This window comes from Hyla sarda, chromosome 4, assembly GCF_029499605.1.
Source record: "Hyla sarda isolate aHylSar1 chromosome 4, aHylSar1.hap1, whole genome shotgun sequence".
NCBI classification, from domain to species: domain Eukaryota; kingdom Metazoa; phylum Chordata; class Amphibia; order Anura; family Hylidae; genus Hyla; species Hyla sarda.
The window spans coordinates 297,355,406-297,377,174 of NC_079192.1; the positions used below are offsets into that span (position 1 = coordinate 297,355,406).

At 43.7% G+C, this 21,769-nt stretch overlaps 1 protein-coding gene across 8 annotated transcripts in view; it reads left to right on the top strand.

The window, feature by feature from the left end:
* The window catches only part of TCP11L2 (t-complex 11 like 2), a 106,826-nt gene extending 90,634 nt beyond the window's left edge, over positions 1–16,192 (top strand). For all 8 annotated transcript variants that reach the window (XM_056574634.1, XM_056574631.1, XM_056574629.1 and 5 more), the window contains 7 exons: positions 2,602–2,705; positions 9,709–9,824; positions 12,091–12,134; positions 12,379–12,516; positions 12,623–12,737; positions 13,359–13,501; positions 15,463–16,192. In XM_056574634.1, the coding sequence (XP_056430609.1) occupies positions 2,602–2,705; positions 9,709–9,824; positions 12,091–12,134; positions 12,379–12,516; positions 12,623–12,737; positions 13,359–13,501; positions 15,463–15,600 (798 nt within the window). In that variant the 3' untranslated portion in view covers positions 15,601–16,192. The remainder of the gene's footprint in view (positions 1–2,601; positions 2,706–9,708; positions 9,825–12,090; positions 12,135–12,378; positions 12,517–12,622; positions 12,738–13,358; positions 13,502–15,462) is intronic.
* The last annotated feature ends 5,577 nt before the right edge of the window (positions 16,193–21,769 follow it).

Sequence of the window (21,769 nt, forward strand, 5' to 3'; positions counted from 1 at the left end):
TTCTATCCCAACCTCATATCCCAACCTCATATCCCAACCTCATGTCCCGTCCTCATGTCCCGACCTCATGTCTTGTCCTCATATCCAGGCCTCATATCCCGACCTCATATCCTGTCCTCATGTCCCGTCCTCATGTTCCGACCTCATGTCTTGTCCTCATATCAAGGCCTCATATGCCAACCTCATATCCTGTCCTCATATCTAAATCCTTTGATAAATCTCCCCCATTGAGTTTTATATTATACTAGCTGAGTATGCGGCGTTGCCCGGTTTTTCCTTCCTAATCCTTGTTGTGGAGGAAAATCAACAGAGGAAGCTTTTGGCTTCATATCCTGTCCTCATATATTTTTGTCATATCCCAACCCCATAACCCGTCCTCTTATCCCGACCTCATATCCTGTCCTCCTATCCCGACCTCCTATCCTGTCCTCATATCCCGTCCTCATATCCTGACCTCATATCCTGTCCCCATATCCTGTCCCTGTATCCTGTCGCCATATCCCGTCCCCATATCTTGTCTCCATATCCCGTCCTCCTATCCTGTCCTCCTATCTCGACCTCCTATGCCGTCCTTCTATCCCAACCTCATATCCCAACCTCATATCCCAACCTCATGTCCCGTCCTCATGTCCCGACCTCATGTCTTGTCCTCATATCCAGGCCTCATATCCCGACCTCATATCCTGTCCTCATATGCTGTCCTCATATTGCATCCTTATATCTTATCCTCATATCCTGTCCTCAGGTGGGACTGATTTGTGATGAAGATATTGTAAGCAGAAAATAGAAGGGGACGTGGCTTTGTGGGACTGAGCGTGATTTTCAAGCCAAACCGATGCACAAAAAGGGTAGATAATAAAAGGGATGGGGCTTAAACAGTGGGCATGTCTTTGTGCGATAGCTTGCAAGCCGGATTGAAACATTCACCAGGAGATGCAGAGCGGAGCTTGTGGAGTAAGGTACTGGAAGTCCCATATACTTGCATGGGACTTGAAACAAAAACCCATCTTTTATATAAGGGGGTAGGTAAGGGTTAATTTAACTATCATATATTTTTATTTGACATATAAGTAATATGTGTACCAGGTATTATTGAAATCTCTCCAGCCGTACGGAAGTTATTTGGGAACTTACATTTCCCATAGATTTGCATGGGACTTTAAACAAAAACCCTGACCCTCACAAATGGGGGTAGTTAAGGGTTAAATTAACTATCCTATATTTTTGTGGACATATAAGTAACATGTGACCAACTATTATCGAAATATCTCCAGCCGTTTGGAAGTTATGCAGTAACATATAATTCCCATAGACTTGTATGGTACTTTAAACAAAAACCCCGACCCTCGCAAATGGGGGTGAGTAAGGGTTAAATCACCTATCCTATGTTTGTTGTTGTCATATAAGTAACATGTGTACCAAGTTTCATGTTAATATCTTTAGCCATTTGGACGTGATGCTGGAACATACATACATACAAACATACACACACACACATTGGTGGATATTTATCAAAGGATTTAGACTGGTTTTTCCTGTCTAAATTTGTCGCACAGAAAGTCGCAGTCTAAATATGTGCGACTTTTCTGCGACTTTTGCTTTAGAGGATTTTTAAAACATGATGCATGCAAGTCTATTTTAGACAGAAAAATGCATAGGTGCTGAATCTTTTTTTCTTGCTGCAGAGCCCACAAACCTATGGCAAAAGGAAAGCACAATTTGATATGTAAACACACTAAGGGTGGGTTCACACTACGTTTGTAGTGTACAGGTGCTGTATCCGGTTGGGAGGAGCAAAAACCGTCCGCTCCCGTATCCCAGCCGGATCTGACCCGAACGCTATTCATTTCAATGAGCCGACCGGAGTCAAACGCTGACCCCGGGATGTCTAATATTTGCCCCATATACTGTTTTCTGACCGGACCTAAAACCGTTGTATACCACGGTTTTTGGTCCGTTCAGAAAACCGTATACGGGGCATAAATGAGACAACCGGAGTCAGCGTTCAGATAATTGTTCAGTGTAAACAAGCCACGGCTGTCTTCTGTAATGCTGCCTGTAACAGATATCGAACAGAGTTCTGAATTTAATGTTCTGTCGGAATGGAGAACAAAACATTATACAATTTAATGCTGCATGCAGTAAGTGAGATTAGTAATGCAATATGTTTCCAAAAATATTTAACATTGATGTAGATTTAGGCAAATGCACATATCCATAGGGCCTGTCTGCAGTGCACAGATCCCAGGCTGATCCTATAGTAACTCTGTAGCCACTGTTGGTGATCTAATCGACTTGTATGGAAGAAATGAATCAAGGTAGAATACCTATATATTTTAATGCTATTATTATGTTGCACAAAACCAACACACTGTGGACAAGACAAAAAAAAAATCCAAAAAGAAAAGAATTTTCTCTGTAGCATACAGCTGCTAAAAAGTACTGGAAGGCTAAAGATTTTTTAATAGAAGTTATTTACAAATCTGTTTAACTTTCTCGCACCAGTTGATTTAAAAAAAAATGTTTTCCACCTGAGCACCCCTTTAAAGTAGAATTAAAGGATCTGCACATGTACCGTCTCAATAAGCTTTTGTTTTTCAGGATCTGGATTACTTAAAGGTAATATACCATCTATACAACAGTGATTCTGAGAATGAAGAGCAGGCAAAGATTGCGGAAAAAATAAAGAGGGAAGAACAGAAAAGGTATGAAATGATTAAAGTCACCCGTGTGTCAATAAAAAAAAAAACAAAAAAAAAAAACTTTATTACTTTGGCTTAAAAAAGGGCAAGAAGTTAACCCGAAGAATACTTGAGCTTCTCCAAAAAAATGTTACTGGGAATACTATATCCAGTCCAAAACCTATCAAGACTATTTGGCTTAATATGAATAACATAATATTTAGCTCTTCTTACTATATGCCATCTGGCTGATGCCCACTTTTTATTGCATGTCATTCTTGTGGTCCAAAGTTTAATGCTTATTTATTTCTTAATGTGTCTTTATAGCAGTCTGGATACAGTACTCGGCGTTCCCAGCAGAGACAGTTAAATGATACATTTCTAGTGGGAGCTTAGAAATGTTCTGGATACCGTTTTGTGAAACGGTATATGTACAATAAGTTCCTTAATACTTTCTATTGAAGATTGTATTCAGATAGAATTTTCTTGTTTAACTGTATGTCTGTGAAAGGAAATTGGAGCTTTGTATAAGAAAATATAGCTCAGACAGTAATAAGAATCAGCACAGAAATTGGATCTATTTCGATAAGGAGCTCGGAGCTGGTGTAGATTTCAAAGCACACTTGCAGGACAGGCGCAGCAGCGCCTGATTCATTAAGCAGCCATAGTCTCTTATTGAATTAGCCAAATGCTATGGCCAGTGGACTTTACTAAATGACCAGTACTAGGCCAGGTGTCACGATGCCGGCTGGCAGGTAGTGGATCCTCTGTGCCAGAGAGGGATTGGCGTGGACCGTGCTAGTGGACCGGTTCTAAGCCACTACTGGTTTTCACCAGAGCCCGCCGCAAAGCGGGATGGTCTTGCTGCGGCGGTAGTGACCAGGTCGTATCCACTAGCAACGGCTCACCTCTCTGGCTGCTGAAGATAGGCGCGGTAATATAGGGAAGTGCACAGGTGATTACCCTAATTGGAACCACTGCGCCAATCAGCGGCGCAGTGGCCCTTTAAATCGCAGAGACCCGGCGCGCGCGCGCCCTAGGGAGCGGGGCCGCGCGCGCCGGGACAGAACAGACGGGGAGCGAGTCAGGTAGGGGAGCCGGGGTGCGCATCGCGAGCGGGCGCTACCCGCATCGCGAATCGCATCCCGGCTGGCAGCGGGATCGCAGCTCCCCGGGTCAGAGGACGTGACCGGAGCGCTGCAGCGGAGAGAGTGAAGCGAGCGCTCCGGGGAGGAGCGGGGACCCGGAGCGCTCGGCGTAACAGTACCCCCCCCCTTGGGTCTCCCCCTCTTCTTGGAGCCTGAGAACCTGAGGAGCAGACTTTTGTCAAGGATGTTGTCCTCAGGTTCCCAGGATCTCTCTTCAGGACCACAACCCTCCCAGTCTACTAAAAAAAAAATTTTCCCTCTGACCTTTTTGGCAGCCAAAATTTCCTTGACCGAGAAGACGTCCGAGGAGCCGGAAACAGGAGTGGGAGGAACAGATTTGGGAGAAAAACGGTTGAGGATGAGTGGTTTGAGAAGAGAGACGTGAAAGGCATTAGGGATACGAAGAGAAGGAGGAAGAAGAAGTTTATAAGAGACAGGATTAATTTGACACAAAATTTTGAAAGGACCAAGATAGCGTGGTCCCAACTTGTAGCTAGGGACACGGAAGCGGACATATTTAGCGGAGAGCCATACCTTGTCTCCAGGGGAAAAAACGGGGGGAGCTCTTCTTTTCTTATCCGCGAACCTCTTCATGCGTGAAGAAGCCTGTAAGAGAGAATTTTGGGTCTCTCTCCATATAATGGAAAGGTCACGAGAAATTTCATCCACAGCGGGCAGACCAGAGGGCAAGGGGGTAGGGAGGGGGGGAAGAGGGTGACGGCCGTACACCACGAAAAATGGGGATTTGGAGGAAGATTCAGAGACCCTGAAGTTATACGAGAATTCGGCCCATGGAAGGAGATCTGCCCAGTCATCCTGGCGGGAGGAAACAAAATGTCGCAAATAATCACCCAAGATCTGGTTAATTCTTTCTACTTGTCCATTGGACTGGGGATGATATGCAGAGGAAAAATTTAATTTAATCTTGAGTTGTTTACAGAGAGCCCTCCAGAATTTAGACACGAATTGGACACCTCTATCCGAGACAATCTGCGTAGGCAACCCGTGAAGACGAAAAATGTGTACAAAAAATTGTTTAGCCAACTGAGGCGCAGAAGGAAGACCAGGAAGAGGGATGAAATGTGCCATTTTGGAGAATCGATCAACGACCACCCAAATAACAGTGTTGCCACGGGAAGGGGGTAAATCAGTAATAAAATCCATACCAATCAGAGACCAAGGCTGTTCGGGGACAGGCAGAGGATGAAGAAAACCAGCGGGCTTCTGGCGAGGAGTCTTATCCCGGGCACAGATAGTGCAGGCTCGCACAAAGTCCCCAACATCCGTCTCCAGAGTCGGCCACCAATAGAAGCGGGAGATGAGTTGCACAGATTTCTTGATGCCCGCATGACCTGCGAGATGGGAGGAGTGACCCCATTTGAGGATTCCGAGGCGTTGGCGTGGAGAAACAAAGGTCTTTCCTGGAGGAGTCTGCCTGATGGAGGCAGGAGAAGTGGAGATCAGGCAGTCAGGTGGAATGATGTGTTGCGGAGGGATATCAACTTCTGAGGCATCCGAGGAACGAGAGAGAGCATCGGCCCTAATGTTCTTATCGGCAGGACGAAAGTGAATCTCAAAATTAAATCGGGCAAAGAACAGAGACCACCGGGCCTGGCGAGGATTCAGCCGTTGGGCAGACTGGAGGTAGGAGAGGTTCTTGTGGTCGGTGTAGATAATAACAGGAAATCTTGATCCCTCCAGCAGATGCCTCCATTCCTCAAGTGCTAATTTAATGGCTAGAAGCTCTCGATCCCCGATGGAGTAGTTCCTCTCCGCTGGAGAGAAGGTCCTAGAGAAAAAACCACAAGTGACAGCATGCCCGGAAGAATTTTTTTGTAGAAGAACAGCTCCAGCTCCCACTGAGGAGGCATCAACCTCCAATAGGAAGGGTTTGGAAGGGTCAGGTCTGGAGAGCACGGGAGCCGAAGAAAAGGCAGACTTGAGTCGTTTAAAGGCGTCTTCTGCTTGAGGAGGCCAGGACTTGGGATCAGCATTTTTTTTGGTTAAAGCCACGATAGGAGCCACAATGGTAGAAAAATGTGGAATAAATTGCCTGTAATAATTGGCGAACCCCAAAAAGCGTTGGATAGCACGGAGTCCGGAGGGGCGTGGCCAATCTAAGACGGCAGAGAGTTTGTCTGGATCCATCTGTAGTCCCTGGCCAGAGACCAAATATCCTAGAAAAGGAAGAGATTGGCATTCAAACAGACATTTCTCAATTTTGGCATAGAGTTGGTTGTCACGAAGTCTCTGAAGAACCATACGGACATGCTGGCGGTGTTCTTCTAGATTGGCAGAAAAAATTAGGATATCGTCCAGATATACAACAACACAGGAGTATAACAGATCACGAAAAATTTCATTGACAAAGTCTTGGAAGACGGCAGGGGCATTGCACAGTCCAAAGGGCATGACCAGATACTCAAAGTGTCCATCTCTGGTGTTAAATGCCGTTTTCCACTCGTCCCCCTCTCTGATGCGGATGAGGTTATAGGCGCCTCTTAAGTCCAATTTAGTGAAGATGTGGGCACCTTGGAGGCGATCAAAGAGTTCAGAGATGAGGGGTAAGGGGTAGCGGTTCTTAACCGTGATTTTATTAAGACCGCGGTAGTCAATGCAAGGACGTAGGGAGCCATCTTTTTTGGACACAAAGAAAAATCCGGCTCCGGCAGGAGAGGAGGATTTACGGATAAAGCCCTTTTTTAGATTCTCCTGGACGTATTCGGACATGGCAAGAGTCTCTGGGGCAGAGAGAGGATAAATTCTGCCCCGGGGTGGAGTAGTGCCCGGGAGGAGGTCGATAGGGCAATCATAAGGCCTGTGAGGAGGTAGAGTCTCAGCTTGTTTTTTGCAGAAAACATCCGCGAAGTCCATATAGGCCTTAGGGAGACCGGTTACTGGAGGAACCACAGAGTTACGGCAAGGGTTACTGGGAACCGGTTTTAGACAGTTCTTGGAACAAGAGGACCCCCAACTCTTGATCTCCCCAGTGGACCAATCCAGGGTTGGGGAATGAAGTTGAAGCCAGGGAAGTCCAAGGAGAATTTCTGAGGTGCAATTGGGGAGGACCAAAAGTTCAATCCTCTCATGATGAGATCCGATGCTCATAAGAAGGGGCTCCGTGCGGAAACGTATGGTACAGTCCAATCTTTCATTATTTACACAATTGATGTAGAGGGGTCTGGCGAGACTGGTCACCGGGATGTTGAACCTGTTGACGAGAGAGGCCAAAATAAAATTTCCTGCAGATCCAGAGTCCAAGAAGGCCACAGCAGGGAAGGAGAAGGCAGAGGCAGACATCCGCACAGGCACTGTAAGACGTGGAGAAGCAGAGTAGACATCAAGGACTGTCTCACCTTTGTGCGGAGTCAGCGTACGTCTTTCCAGGCGGGGAGGACGGATAGGACAATCCCTCAGGAAGTGTTCGGTACTAGCACAGTACAGGCAGAGGTTCTCCATACGGCGTCGTGTCCTCTCTTGAGGTGTCAGGCGAGACCGGTCGACCTGCATAGCCTCCACGGCGGAAGGCACAAGAACAGATTGCAGGGGACCAGAGGAGAGAGGAGCCGAGGAGGAGAAACGCCTCGTGCGAACAGAGTCCATATCTTGGCGGAGTTCCTGACGCCTTTCGGAAAAACGCATGTCAATGCGAGTGGCTAGGTGAATAAGTTCATGTAGATTAGCAGGAATTTCTCGTGCGGCCAGAACATCTTTAATGTTGCTGGATAGGCCTTTTTTGAAGGTCACGCAGAGGGCCTCATTATTCCAGGACAATTCTGAAGCAAGAGTACGGAATTGTACGGCATACTCGCCAACGGAAGAATTACCCTGGACCAGGTTCAACAGGGCAGTCTCAGCAGAAGAGGCTTGGGCAGGTTCCTCAAAGACACTTCGGATTTCCGAGAAGAAGGAGTGTACAGAGGCAGTGACGGGGTCATTGCGGTCCCAGAGCGGTGTGGCCCATGACAGGGCTTTTCCGGACAGAAGGCTGACTACGAAAGCCACCTTAGACCTTTCAGTGGGAAACAGGTCCGACATCATCTCCAGATGCAGGGAACATTGGGAAAGAAAGCCACGGCAAAACTTAGAGTCCCCATCAAATTTATCCGGCAAGGATAGGCGTAGCCCAGGAGCGGCCACTCGCTGCGGAGGAGGTGCAGGAGCTGGCGGCGGAGATGACTGCTGAAGCTGTGGTAGTAACTGTTGTAGCATAACGGTCAGTTGAGACAGCTGTTGGCCTTGTTGCGCTATCTGTTGTGACTGCTGGGCGACCACCGTGGTGAGGTCAGCGACAACTGGCAGAGGAACTTCAGCGGGATCCATGGCCGGATCTACTGTCACGATGCCGGCTGGCAGGTAGTGGATCCTCTGTGCCAGAGAGGGATTGGCGTGGACCGTGCTAGTGGACCGGTTCTAAGCCACTACTGGTTTTCACCAGAGCCCGCCGCAAAGCGGGATGGTCTTGCTGCGGCGGTAGTGACCAGGTCGTATCCACTAGCAACGGCTCACCTCTCTGGCTGCTGAAGATAGGCGCGGTAATATAGGGAAGTGCACAGGTGATTACCCTAATTGGAACCACTGCGCCAATCAGCGGCGCAGTGGCCCTTTAAATCGCAGAGACCCGGCGCGCGCGCGCCCTAGGGAGCGGGGCCGCGCGCGCCGGGACAGAACAGACGGGGAGCGAGTCAGGTAGGGGAGCCGGGGTGCGCATCGCGAGCGGGCGCTACCCGCATCGCGAATCGCATCCCGGCTGGCAGCGGGATCGCAGCGCCCCGGGTCAGAGGACGTGACCGGAGCGCTGCAGCGGAGAGAGTGAAGCGAGCGCTCCGGGGAGGAGCGGGGACCCGGAGCGCTCGGCGTAACACCAGGGATATACACCGCAACTTTTTGTAGGGCAACTTTATGGCTTCTATTAAAAGGGTTTTCCAGAGAAGTATAAATATAGAAAAAAAATAAAGCTCCAAAGCCACACTACCTCGATATGTTCCCTGTAAACCATCCTGCCTGATGGCTCCTGTGACCCCTGTTGTCTTCTCTAGCTGCTTGATATTCTTTACCATCCTTCTGTCCCCTTGCCTACATCTCCCAGCAATCATTGCAGCTCTGCTCTACCAGCCCTCACCCTCCAGCTTCCCAATATTCAGTACGAAAGACAGCATGACTCAACAGTGCAGGGCAGAAATCACCTGGTGTGTGTCTCCCAGGAGGGTGGGGGCTGCTTTCAGAGATGGATTTGGACAGAGACAGAGTGGATGGCTTGATAATGTCATTCCCTCACATTAGGCTGGTGAAAGGGAAAGGATGGGCTATGGGATTAGGTCCCCGGAGTACCCTTTTAAATTACTGCTGCAGGGCAAAGCAACACTTTGCAGACTGCAGCTGTCCCTCAATAGTTAAAATCAGTCAAGTAGCTCTACAAAAGTCGCAGTGTAGCACTGGTTTTATTCTTTTTCATTTGATGCCTTTTACAGACTCTAGTCAAATTGTCGATTGTTAACTACTGGGATTGGGATTTGTAATGTTTAGCATTCACAGGCAGATTGATTTATCCTGCTGGAGTAATATTATTTATACCAGCGAGTCTTTACTAATCAGATGGGAACACTTTATCAGCAGCAGCAGCTGAAAGGTTTTAATTTTTTTTAATACATCCACAGGGCTGAGATTGTACAGAACATTTGTACTTTGTGTTAATTAAAAACCCCTGTGGAACAAGGGAAAGCTTTTAGATTGTAGCGTTCTTATTGTTTTCACTTCTGCATTACCCATGCCAAATTAATTTGCCAGATACAGTGGGGGTTCATAATAAGGATGCATTTATTTTATTCATAGTAAAATCATTGTGTACTAATAACAAATATTCAACATATTTTCTACAGGCAACGAGACAAAAAGATTGCTGATCTTAGAGAACAGAAGCAAAGCTACATACCTGGCATGTGGAATGTTAATAGTGTCATGCTTGGGGGTCTAGGATCAGAACCACCTTTACAGGGTAACCGCTTCTTTTAATTATAATCTAGTTTTTTATTAACACAATTAATTTCCATTGCTTATTTATAGGGGTTGTCTAAAGAATTCCCTGTTTCAGTCTCCTGTTTTTTCAGTGTAGGAAGCAACTGCAAAGATTTTCTTTTGCTCTGGAGGACCCAGGATGCTGTGCTTTAGGACATTTTATTGATTTCAGAGGGAACTGTGTAATACTTCATTTCTCCTGTGGTGGCACTGCTGAGTAATTAAACACTTGGGCCCACATTTATCATTGCAGTGCAAGTGAAGCATTTTCTTAAACGTTTTTTTTTTTTGTGTGCTGATAATGTGTAGGAGCACCAAATGTATTAAAAGGTAAAAGAGCTTTGATAAATTTTGTGCAGGTCACATTTTCTGAAATTTCTGTCTACACATACACCAAAAAGCTACACCATGTCTGGGCTGGTGTAGTTTTAGAGACTTTTCAGTGGCTTTGTGCCTTTTTTTGCTCCTTTTTACAAAAAGGTGCAATGATAAATCCCTTCCATATCATGTCTATTGCCAAAATCAGTGGATTGCAACTTAAAATCAGCAGAAATGTGTAAACAAAAAGGGGCAAAAAAAGGCGCAAAAAACCCTGCTTGCGCCTTTTTTGTCCCTTTTTTAGACACAAAAAACAGTCTAAAGACAATGATAAAGGTGGGCCTTGATGCCCAATTATAGTCAATCACCAGGGGTCGCTGCAGCAACCTGTGATCAGCTTATAGTTTAAAAGCAGATAATTCCCTTCCAGAACAGTTTACACTGACAAACACAGCTTCCAGCTTCATGAACTTTTATTAAATATCATTGGACATATAATGTAAAACACACTGATTTTTTGACTTCTAAAATGTTTTAAAATATCCCGGCAATATCCCAAACACATCCTTGTGAGTAAAGATATATGTATAACTATAACTTCAAATTTACAGTGGTGTATATTAGAAATGACATCTAATAAAGGTCTATCTCGGTAACCACACCTCGTATCCTGGTATACCTCATTTAAATCTGGTCCCCCCGCACTATAATCCCTTGTTTGGGGTTTATTGTGGGTGAGCTGGCTGTCAGTTTTCCTTTAATGTAGTATACAGTATCTCACATATGTGACTCCACCCCTCACATTTTTGTAAATATTTTATTATTTGTTTTCATGTGACAACACTGAAGAAATGACACTCTGCTACAATATAAAGTTATAATCACAAAGTATATGCAACCTCCTTATATCTAATGACAATGTGCATTTGTGAGCAGGAAGGAATTCATGCATACCTCCTGTGGATAGGGGGTGAGAAATTTTAAGCAGGTATAGCCCTTTAGACCAAAAGCAAGATTCATACAAATATAAAAGGGTCTATTTAAGAAAACCCCATCACATATGACCTAATGCGCCATATTACTCCTGACACAGGCAGCCAGAAAATGCAGGGCATGCATAAACTAAGTGTGCTTAGCTTTATCAACCTGGTCTGGTCATCATGTGACCATGTGAATGATAAACATAAAAGAAGTGAGGTTCCATCACAGCATGATACATTGTAAGAGAGGATAGAAATCTGTGACATCTCTTTATCAGTTAGCCTATGTTCATACTGAGGAATTTGCATCAGAATCCCAGTGCTGTCAGGGAGGTTCCGCTGCACAGTGCACACTACAGAATTTTAGCTGCAGAGCTTCCGAATGTGCATGGAATACATTGTCATCATTAGGGACGGCAATGTTCACACGGTCCTAGTGCTGACTGTTTCAGTCGGCACAGGCAGCCCTAAGAATTGAGTTTTCTCAATATGAACCTAGCCTTAAAGGGGTACTCCGCCCCTAGGCATCTTATCCCCTATCCACAGGATAGGAGATAAGATGTATGATTGCGAGGGATCCAGCCACTGGGACCCCCAACACGATCTACGGGGCAGCAATGTGGCATTCTAAACACAGAAGCTTGGAGTTTCCGTGTTCGGGACATCGTGCCATGCCCGCTCCATTCATGTCTATGGGAGGGGGATAAAATAATGGATCATAACGGATGGCCAATGTCCTTTATTTTAACAGGATAGCCGTTTAAATAACGGACATTGGCCATCTGTTTTGATCCTTTGTGATCAGTTATTTTATCAGTTTATTCATCAGCTGTTATTGGTGAATAACAGGGCAATAATGGGCAGGATCATGACAGTAGTGTAAAACTAGCCTTACTTGTACGTTCTTGTTATTTATCTCCTTATTTAAAGTTTATTTTTTTTTTGCAGAAGTGCATTGTGAAATAACAGAATCAACAGATATTCCTACTGAGGTAATATTGAAGTGTGATGTAAGTACATTACATAGATCTGTAAACCTTCTCAAACCATTCAAGATCTAAATACAGAAATGCTTGTGTATACCAAATGTTTCTATTATACACGCAGCCATTCCGGCAGCTATAATTTTTTATGTAAAATTCAAGTTCTTATCTGACAAATACTATCAATCTTATTCAAATTCTTCCACTAACATATATTATATGTATATTATAAATGTGATCCCCATATGTATAGATAGAGCCAGCACTGAGCCATGATGATATGCAGAAAAAACTACATTTCATATGGACTGTACTTCATGTTCCCGAAAGCCAGAGACTGGATATGGCAATTAAATATAGTTCTAATGAATACAGAGATCGACTTCAAGAGGTAATGTGTACATCTTGTCAACACATTGGGAACAATATTCAGGCTTTTATGAGGCTGTAGTAGGGAGGCAGTTTAACATAAATGTAGTTGTTTTTCTTATTTACAGGCTATAAAAATGTGGGAAAAAGCAATAACACTTATCAAGAGAAGAGAGAAGCTTTTAGCTGAGCTGGAGATGTTTGAGAGGGAGGCATCTGATCCAAACAGATTCTTCCACATTGGTAAGCTTCATGGAACATGACTGATCACATGACTAGTGATGAAAGTGTTCTTTTCCTAAAAAAAATTGCATTGTATGGTTTCTGTTACAATAGCATTATATTTGTTTTGTCAGGCTTTGTTCACATGCTGTTTATGCCATTGCTTCTGTTTTATAAAGTTCATGACACATAACGGGGTTCCTGATGTATTGTTGGCCAAACATTGATGCATACTGTACTATTCCTGTCATCAAAACTGACTTAACCTGACAGAAGAGAACTAAAGTGTTTTTTTTTTGTTTTTTTTTTATAGTTTCATTTTGGTATCTTTGAAGGATATTGTTTTTAGTAATGAAATTAGATCCTCTTTAAATAAGGAAAGAATTGTAAGTTTTGGGCATTCCATTTACTTTCTGGTAGCAAGGTGATGGCAGCCCCCCTCCACTTTTCCAAGCAGCTTAATGAAGCATTGTATTTATAAAATAAATAACGGAGTTAAAGAGTTGGACCAACAGCTTTGTTCTACTTAATATAGGGGACATAAGGCATGCACACATCTACCCGCTAAATATGCTGTTGTAAAGTATACAGTCTTTAAATGATATCACACATATATCTGTAAAACAGTATTGTTTTTATTAGGGTATGAAGGAACATCAATGGCAAGGATGGAAGAGTCTAGAAAAAGGAAAAAGTTACACAAACAAATGGCAGAAATAGAACCTGAAATATATAAAGTATTATACATTATAAAGAAGAAGTTTAATGACACAGTCAGCTATAAGGTGAGTTTAAAAGTATTTTATGTGCGTTCAGATTCTGCAATATTTTCCAGCCAAAGCCCATGGAATCCTGTATTCTGTAGGTGGCAAAAGGTGCACTTTCATAAAGAGAGGATACAACTATAACAGCACTAGCTGAGAATCATGGGATTTTTTGCCTGCAACCAAAAGAGAATAAAAACATTTTAATTCTACCACTGTACAAATCATTAGTCAGACTACACATAGAATACTGTGTACAGTACTGGGCACCAGTGTACAAGAAAGATATAGTGGAGCTGGAGAGGGTTCAAAGACGGGCAACCAGGGTAATACAGGGAATGGGAGGACTACAGTACCCAGAAAGATGATCAGAATTAGGGTTATTTAGTTTAGAAAAAAGAAGGTTTAGGGGAGACCTAATAACTATGTGATCATGGTGAGCTCAATAAAAGAGTTCAAAAGGGGCCTGGATGCATTTATTGTCTGTAAAAACATTACAGGTTATGGATAATAGATTTACAGGGATATAATTCAGGAATTTATTCTGCCATATTTGGACTTGTGAAGGCTTTTTCTTCTGGTATGGGGCAATTGGCATCAGCCTCATAAGGTTTTTTTTTGCCTTGCTCTGGATCAACACACTAGGGACACAATAGGATTATAAATTGAATTATATGGACTCTTTTTCCAACCTTATTAACTATTTAACAAGTTTATTGACTATGTAGATCCAATACATTTCACTTAGTTTTTCCTTTTTTTTTTGTTACATTTATTGTAATTATCTTGTTGTTTTAAAGGATACATAGTATGGTGTGGTCAAGTTTCCCAAAAAAAATGACTTCAGATCAATAGCAATGTATCAAAATAACATGCATTTTTAATTTGACGTCCAAATTCCTGCTGCATATAACTATTTGACAGAGCTATGAGACTGGTGTTGTGGAGACAGTGCATGAAGTACACAAAAATATTCAGTAAAGGTAATGAGGAAAATAGCGTCCCATTCAGGGATTTGGACACTGAATTTGAAATGAAAGTAATTTCAACAAATGGCTATGCTGCATAGTGCTGCACTATAGTAATTTGTATAACAACTATTAGCAGTATGCCTTAATATTCATGACAACAAAAATCAGCATGGTATAAGGGTTGAAGGTTCCATATTTTGTCATAAATCTAAACTGGGAGCCCAAAGAAATTTTAAATGGGCGGAAAATATTTTGTTACATGAAAAGGAAAACAGGTAGAGAAAGAGCAGATAAAAGGCAGGATGGAAGATTCACGAGAGAAAGGCACGTGACCAAGGTGAAGTTCTCATCTTCTCACAGAATGTATATAATGAGACCCCTGCTTGTTTGCCAGAAGGCTTAGTGGTGACTTACCTGTGTGATTTAGAGCTATGGGCCTTCATGGCTAATGGAGATAGAAAATGTATCCCCCTATCCTAAGGATAGGGGATATGTGTCAGATCGCAGGACCCCCCGCGATTTCCTGTATGGCGCCCGTCTCTCCTCCTGACTGGGGAGTGTCGACCACTTCATGAAGCGATGGCCAACACGCCCCCCTCAATGCATCTCTATTGGAGTGCTGGAGCACTACACTCGGGTATCTCTGGCTCTCCCATAGAGGTGCATGGAGGGGATGTGTTGGCCTCAGCTTTGTGCGGTGGTTGACACAGCTCTTGTCCTGCTGAGAGCCCCGGCATTGTGCAGGAGATCAAGGGGGGTCCCAGGGGTCAGACTCCCGGCAATCTGACACTTAATCCCTATCCTTAGGATAGGGAATACATTTTTCTATCCCAGAGTACTCCTTAAAAGATTACAGTCAGTGTAGTCTGTTCTTGCATATATGATGGCCCTGTAATAAAAGCAGTCATACTTAAACTGTCATCATACAACAGTTAGAAAAGTCTCACAACTCTTCTATCTAGCAAATAATTCCTTTTGTACTTGGATTTTATTGTACTTTTTATATTACAGGGCAGAGCATATGCTGACAAAATGAAGTGGGACAAAACAGAAATGCTCTACTGGTTACAACAAGAAAGACGCAAAACCTTAATGGAAATGAATCTAAAAAAAGAAAATACTTGTGAAGAATTGGAACCGATTAAATGAGAGACTAAAAAAGGGTTGTCTGGGAAAAAACAATATTCTAGAAGGCTGGGGAGAATGTAAAAATAATCAAGAACATATAGTCACCTACCTCATTCCCTGCAGCTGCTGCACCAACACTTTTGGCTCTTTGCCACGCACCACTTTTTCTAGTTCCTGTGATGTGCTGATCCAGCAGTAACTGCCCCTCTCTGCTAACCACTGACTAAGGCAGGACATCACTGCGGCCACTGTTTGTGGTAGTTCCTGTTGGGTGGGCATGTCACAGTAACCAGGAAGAAGCAATCAGCAGTGCAGTACAGGCAGCATCAGTGCTGTAGGGGACTGAGGTAGGTAAGTTTAACTTATTATTTTATAACATGTTTTTTTTCCTAATGACAAAATTCAATAAAATAACAAATATAAACATATATATATATAAACGCAAAAATATAACAACAAATATAAAGAGCACAAGTGCAAAAAGTATCAAAATGTGAAAAGTGTTTGTTATTATTTTATCATCATCCCCTGCCTTGTAGATTTTTTTTCCCTTTGGACAAGTACTTTAAAGGAGTGCTCTACTGCCGACTATTCCTCCTCCGTTGTACCCGGACTGAAAAAAAAAATGAAAATAAACTTTCACTCACCTTCCTGCGTTTCCCCTTCAGGCCCCTACAGCTGATCGGTCCTCCGGTCCTATCTTTTGCCTTCTTCCTGTGCGCGGATTGTCACACGGCGCTCTGCCTATCACCGACCGGGGCTGGACATCGCTGCTGCCAGGGATAGGCTGAGCACTGTGTGACGATCCACGCACATGGAAGAAGGCGGAGGACCAATCAGCTGTAGCGGCGCTCCGGGGGAATGCAGGAAGGTGAGTGAAAGTTAATTTAATTTTTTTTTTCAGCCCGGGCACAACAGAGGATGAATAGTCGGCACTAGAATACTCCTTTAATACAGATTTAAAAGCAGTAGATTTAAGACTGTCACTACTTTTATGCTGCCTTAGTGTGAAAAAGACTAAAAAGGCTGGGTGCTGGGATTCTTTTATGCTACTTGTGGTTCACAAGTAGCATAAAAGAATCCCAGCACCCAGCCTTTTTAGTCTTTTTTCACACTAAGATTGTGTGATACGGCTGCCGGATTCGATGGGGAAATTTTAAAACTGGCCACTGCCATATTCCAGCCAGAGAATCAGATTATGACTCCGGTTGGTTCATTTTTGCACCGTATCCGGTTTTGTTATGGGACTTGAAACCGTGGTCTGCCACAGTTTTTAGTCCGGCAATAAAACTGATACGGTGCAAAAATGAGCCAACCAGAGTCTGACTCCGGCCAACTCATTTAAATGAATGGGATGTGGCACGGGTCCGACAGCAGTATCACACAATCGTAGTGTGAAGAGTGGGACCGACGACCATATTGCTTAATTTGTGGTGGAAATGCACCCTTAAAGGGGTACTCTGCTGCCCCAGCATTTGGAACATTTTGTTCCGAACTCTTGGAGTCGGCGGTGGGGTTGTATCACAGCCACGCCCTCATGACGTCACGCCTCACCCCCTTAATGCAAGTCTATGGGAGGGGGCATGGCGGCCGTCACGCCCCCTCCCATAGACTTTCATTGGGGAGGCATGAGGTGACATCAGGACCGCATCGCCTGCACCCGGCGTTCTAAATGAACGCCTGGTGCTGCACAGAGATTGCAGGGGTCCCAGCAGAGGGACCCCGCGATCAGACATCTTATCCCCTATCCTTTGAAAAGGGATAAGATGTCTAGGGGCGGAAGACCCCTTTAAAGTAATATATGATTAATTGAAAGTAATCATAGCTATAAGCTTTGCTGGAAATTATGCTCTGATACATTTGGGCAGGGCCCTGGGTCTGACTGACAGATCTCTCGGTACTTGTGTATGAGGAGAGATATCTCAGTCAGGGCACAGTCTTGTAACCGTGTGAACTTACAGCTATAAATACTCTAAAACTGTGGAGCAGTTTAGACTTTACCATGTATTACTTTTATAAGGGTGCTTGACAGTCTTTCATGCAGACCATGGTTTGGGCAGCATAAAAGTAATGAGAGATTCCCTTTTTAATGAATGAGATATAAATGGGATTGATGTAAATGCATACATGTAAATAAACAACAATTCAACATATTTTATGGACTGCCACCACATTTGCTGTCAAGTCTATAAGCATAACCTTAAAGCGTACCTGTCATATCACAGGAAAAAAGGTGCTTATATGTTACCGACTAGGTCATGCAGATTCTTCACGTCTTTTTTGTCTCTAATTTCTGTATTTGTCTCACAAATTTCCTGCTCGCCCTCACTCACCATGCATTCACTTTCTTCATGAGTCTGCTGTGCTGTGTCTTTATCGAATTACTGCCAGCTGCTCTGTAACTCCCTCCTCTCTGTTGTCCTGATGCACTCTGACAGGACAGGAGTGAGCACATAGGAATGTTACTCCCACCCAGACAGCTGGACAGAATTATGTTCTGCATGGTATAGGGACCCCTAGTAGTTTTTTTTTTATAAGCCATGATTGCTATAATAAAAGTAAGATAACATTTTACATTGAGTTCCGAACACTGTGTGTGGGCTTCCGTGTTCACGCCGCCCCGTCATGTGACGTCACGTCCTGCCCCCTCAATGCAAGTCTATGGGAGGGGGTGGGACGGCCAACGCTCCCCCTTCCCATAGACTTTCATTGAGGGGGCAGGCCGTGACGTCACACGGAAGCCTGCACACAGCGTTCGGAACTCAATGTTCCTGGACACTAGGGGTCGGAGTAACCCTTTAATTCTGACAGTGCCCAATTAAAGGCAACTCAGTATTCAACTTAAAAATGCCTGGTCTTGTGTCCCTAGAGGCATAGATTTGCACTGTTATGTTTCCCAGCTATATTCCCAGTTTAGTGCCCCCTCTGTTTGCAGTTCTATGTTTTCCAGTGGGTGTAATCCTCCCTGCCGAAACTAATCTACACTATGCACCCAGCCCTCAATTTCCATACTGCCTAGGACTGATTTCACATCAGCAGTAGGCAAATCAGTTATGAAATGTCCGTTATTGTCAAATAACGGAGGTCATTCAGATCTGAAACTGATGTTAACAGAAGTCAACAGTCCATTATTTTAAATGATTTTTGTTACATTTAAATATAACTTGGTTAACATCTGTTATTATCCGTTTAATGTCCGTTATTTTTAACCATTTCCATTCAGCTTTTTTTCTGAGCATGCTTAGTAGCAATAACGGATATAAAAATAACACAGCAACAGTTAAATTTGGGGGGGGGGCTCAACCTGTTATATATGTAAGGGGGTGCTGCTGCAGTGAAAAAACACACGACAACTACTAGACCAAAGTATTCACTGGAAGAAAGAGCACACCACCATAAAAATAGTCATAAATACAAAGATTTTATTAGAACATATATCAAACACCATATACTCAGACAAGTTAAAAACAATTAAAACAGCTCAAACAACCCTGGGGAAGGGCCATGAACCCCCTCCCACAGGTAAGTGACCCCGTCCTATAGTTAGCAAACTATAAAGGAAGTATCACACAGTATATAGAATAACAGTATATCACAATCACCTATCCTGCCCCACAATAACAAATATTCCACAGTTAAAGATAATGCTGAATGATTCTTAGGCAAAAGACAGAGATGGACCTCCAATAAACGAGGACGGGGTCACGCCAGAGTCCCACGCGTTCGGTCGCAGAGCGACTTCCTCAGGGGTGTTGTCAAAGCCTCATCCAATAATTTTTCTGGGTCCCCCTAGACAAAAGACATTGCTTAAAGGGGTACTCCGCCACTAGCATCTTATCCCCTATCCAAAGGATCGGGGATAAGATGTCAGATCGCCAGGGTCCCACTGCTGGGGCCCCCGGGATCACCGCTGTGGCACCCCGCTATCATTACTGCACAGAGCACACGCGCTCTGTGCGTAATGACAGGGGCCGGAGCATCGTTACGTCACGGCTCCGCATCACGCCCCCTCCCATAGACTTGCAGTAAGGGGGCGGGCCGTGATGTCACGAGGGGCGGAGCCATGCCATCATGATGATCCGGCCCCTGTATCGCCCTTCATTACGCACAGAGCGAGTGTGCTCTGTGCAGTAATGATAGGGGGGTGCCGCAGCAGAGATCCCGGCGATCTGACATCTTATCCCCTATCCTTTGGATAGGGGATAAGATGTGTAGGGGCGGAGTACCCCTTTAAGTTCTGCTTGCTGGGAAAAACGCTGCATCACTACTGTTAATTCTGCGTAATCGCAAAAATTTCCATATGGGACGGCCTTTTTAGTTTGTATAGTATAACTGTTGTAGTGAAGTAGCATGTTTGCAGCAGTGGGTTTCCTGCAACCTCTGGTGGATAAGACACCATTACTTGTGTCTACAATTACGTCCAGGAATTCTAGGGACTCAGGATGCGGTTTATAAGTGAAAAACATATTCATGGTGTTTGCAGTTAAGAATTCTATAAATGCCAAAAACCCATTCTGTATTCCTCTCCAAACAAGAAACATGTCATCCACATAGGGGTAATAGCAGTGTACAAACTTTAAGCATGTATTATGATCATTGAAGATGTAATGTTTCTTGAAAATGGCCAGGAAGAGGTTTGCCAGGCTGCAAGCGACAGGAGTGCCCATCGCTGTTTCTGAGCACTGGGCAAACCACTCCTGGTCAAACTGAATAACATTGTGTGACAAGATAAAGGTAAGTGAATCATATATAAATTAAATAAGAGCAGGACTTTGTTCAGATTCTGTTAAAAGTTCTCTAATGCACTCGACCCCTAAGGCCTGCGGTATTCGAGTATATAAACTTTCGACATCTATCGACTGCAATATAAATCTCTCGGGGAGAGAAGTGATGTTGATAGATGTCAAAAATTCATTAGTGTCCCTCACCACCGCAGGTATTTTTGCTACTAGAGGGCATAATAGCCAATCTATATATTTTGATAAGGATTCAGTGACGGATCCAATTGCAGACACGATTGGGCATCCTGGCAGGTTTTCCTTTATGTTTATGTATTTTGGACAAAAAATACGGGTTAGGATGCAATAATTTTTCAGCAGTTTTTAAAGAAATCCAATTTTTTCCACATTTTGGCGCAATAGGGATTGGAGTTTAGAGCGGATTTTTGAATTGGGGTCTGCGGTTAATTCTTTATAGACAGTGGGGTCATACACTAATTTGTTTCTTGACATCTTTGAAAGCAATGCATCTTGTGTTGGAGCAAAATAATGAGGAATATTTGCAGGTCACAACTGAATTGTGTAAAGCCAAAAATGAACTTAGCACACGCTTGACAAGCGAACAATAGGAACTGACTTTAAAATGCTTAGAGAAAAAAAATTGCTCCGCTACAAGCTACTTTAAAAGACCAGAAACACGACAAGTTCCTACGGGATAAAACAGATTGTGCAGAAAACCAGATATTTACAAAACAAACAAGTAACAAAACAAAAAGAAGAAATAATAAAATTAGACCACAAAAACCCCAAATGTCCGACTTCTGGACAATGGATTCGGAATCCAGTTCTTCAGAAAATCCTGGACCATCTAAGAAAACACCTTACAACCAAGTTCCCCCTTTAGGAAACGTGTCCAAAGGGGAAGGCAGAGGAATAGGAGGAAAAAAAAGAAAAGCGGAAGCAAGTATCGTGGCAGACCCCCCAGCAGTGATTAATATTTCAAGTTGCCCCCGGGACCCCGACGAAATTGCTGTTCTTTCAAAAGGACTGAAGTTTTGTTTTCCAGAAACTTTTAACATTGTTGATTTAAAGATAGATCTATATTGCGCAGTGCGCAAATTAAATCTACATAAGTGGTTTGCCAATAATAAAAGCTGTGAAAAGATTTTGAAAAAAAGAGGGCAAAACTCCACCTTATCCGACTATGGAAAAGGAATCTTTAACAACACTATTTGAATTATTGGGTGGTGATCTATCAGATTCTTCCCAGACTACGGTTTTTGTGGTGGGAATAGATCCACCTTCTCACCCCCTTTGCAGGTGGGTGGGAACTTGGATCTATTCCAACAAAAAATTATGGGCAATATTAGAGCTCTTGTCTACCCTGTAGACCGCCCTAACCTTGCCCATAATGAGCTTAGGGATTTAACCAAATAAAAAAAAAGAAAAGACATTTTGATAAAAACAAATGT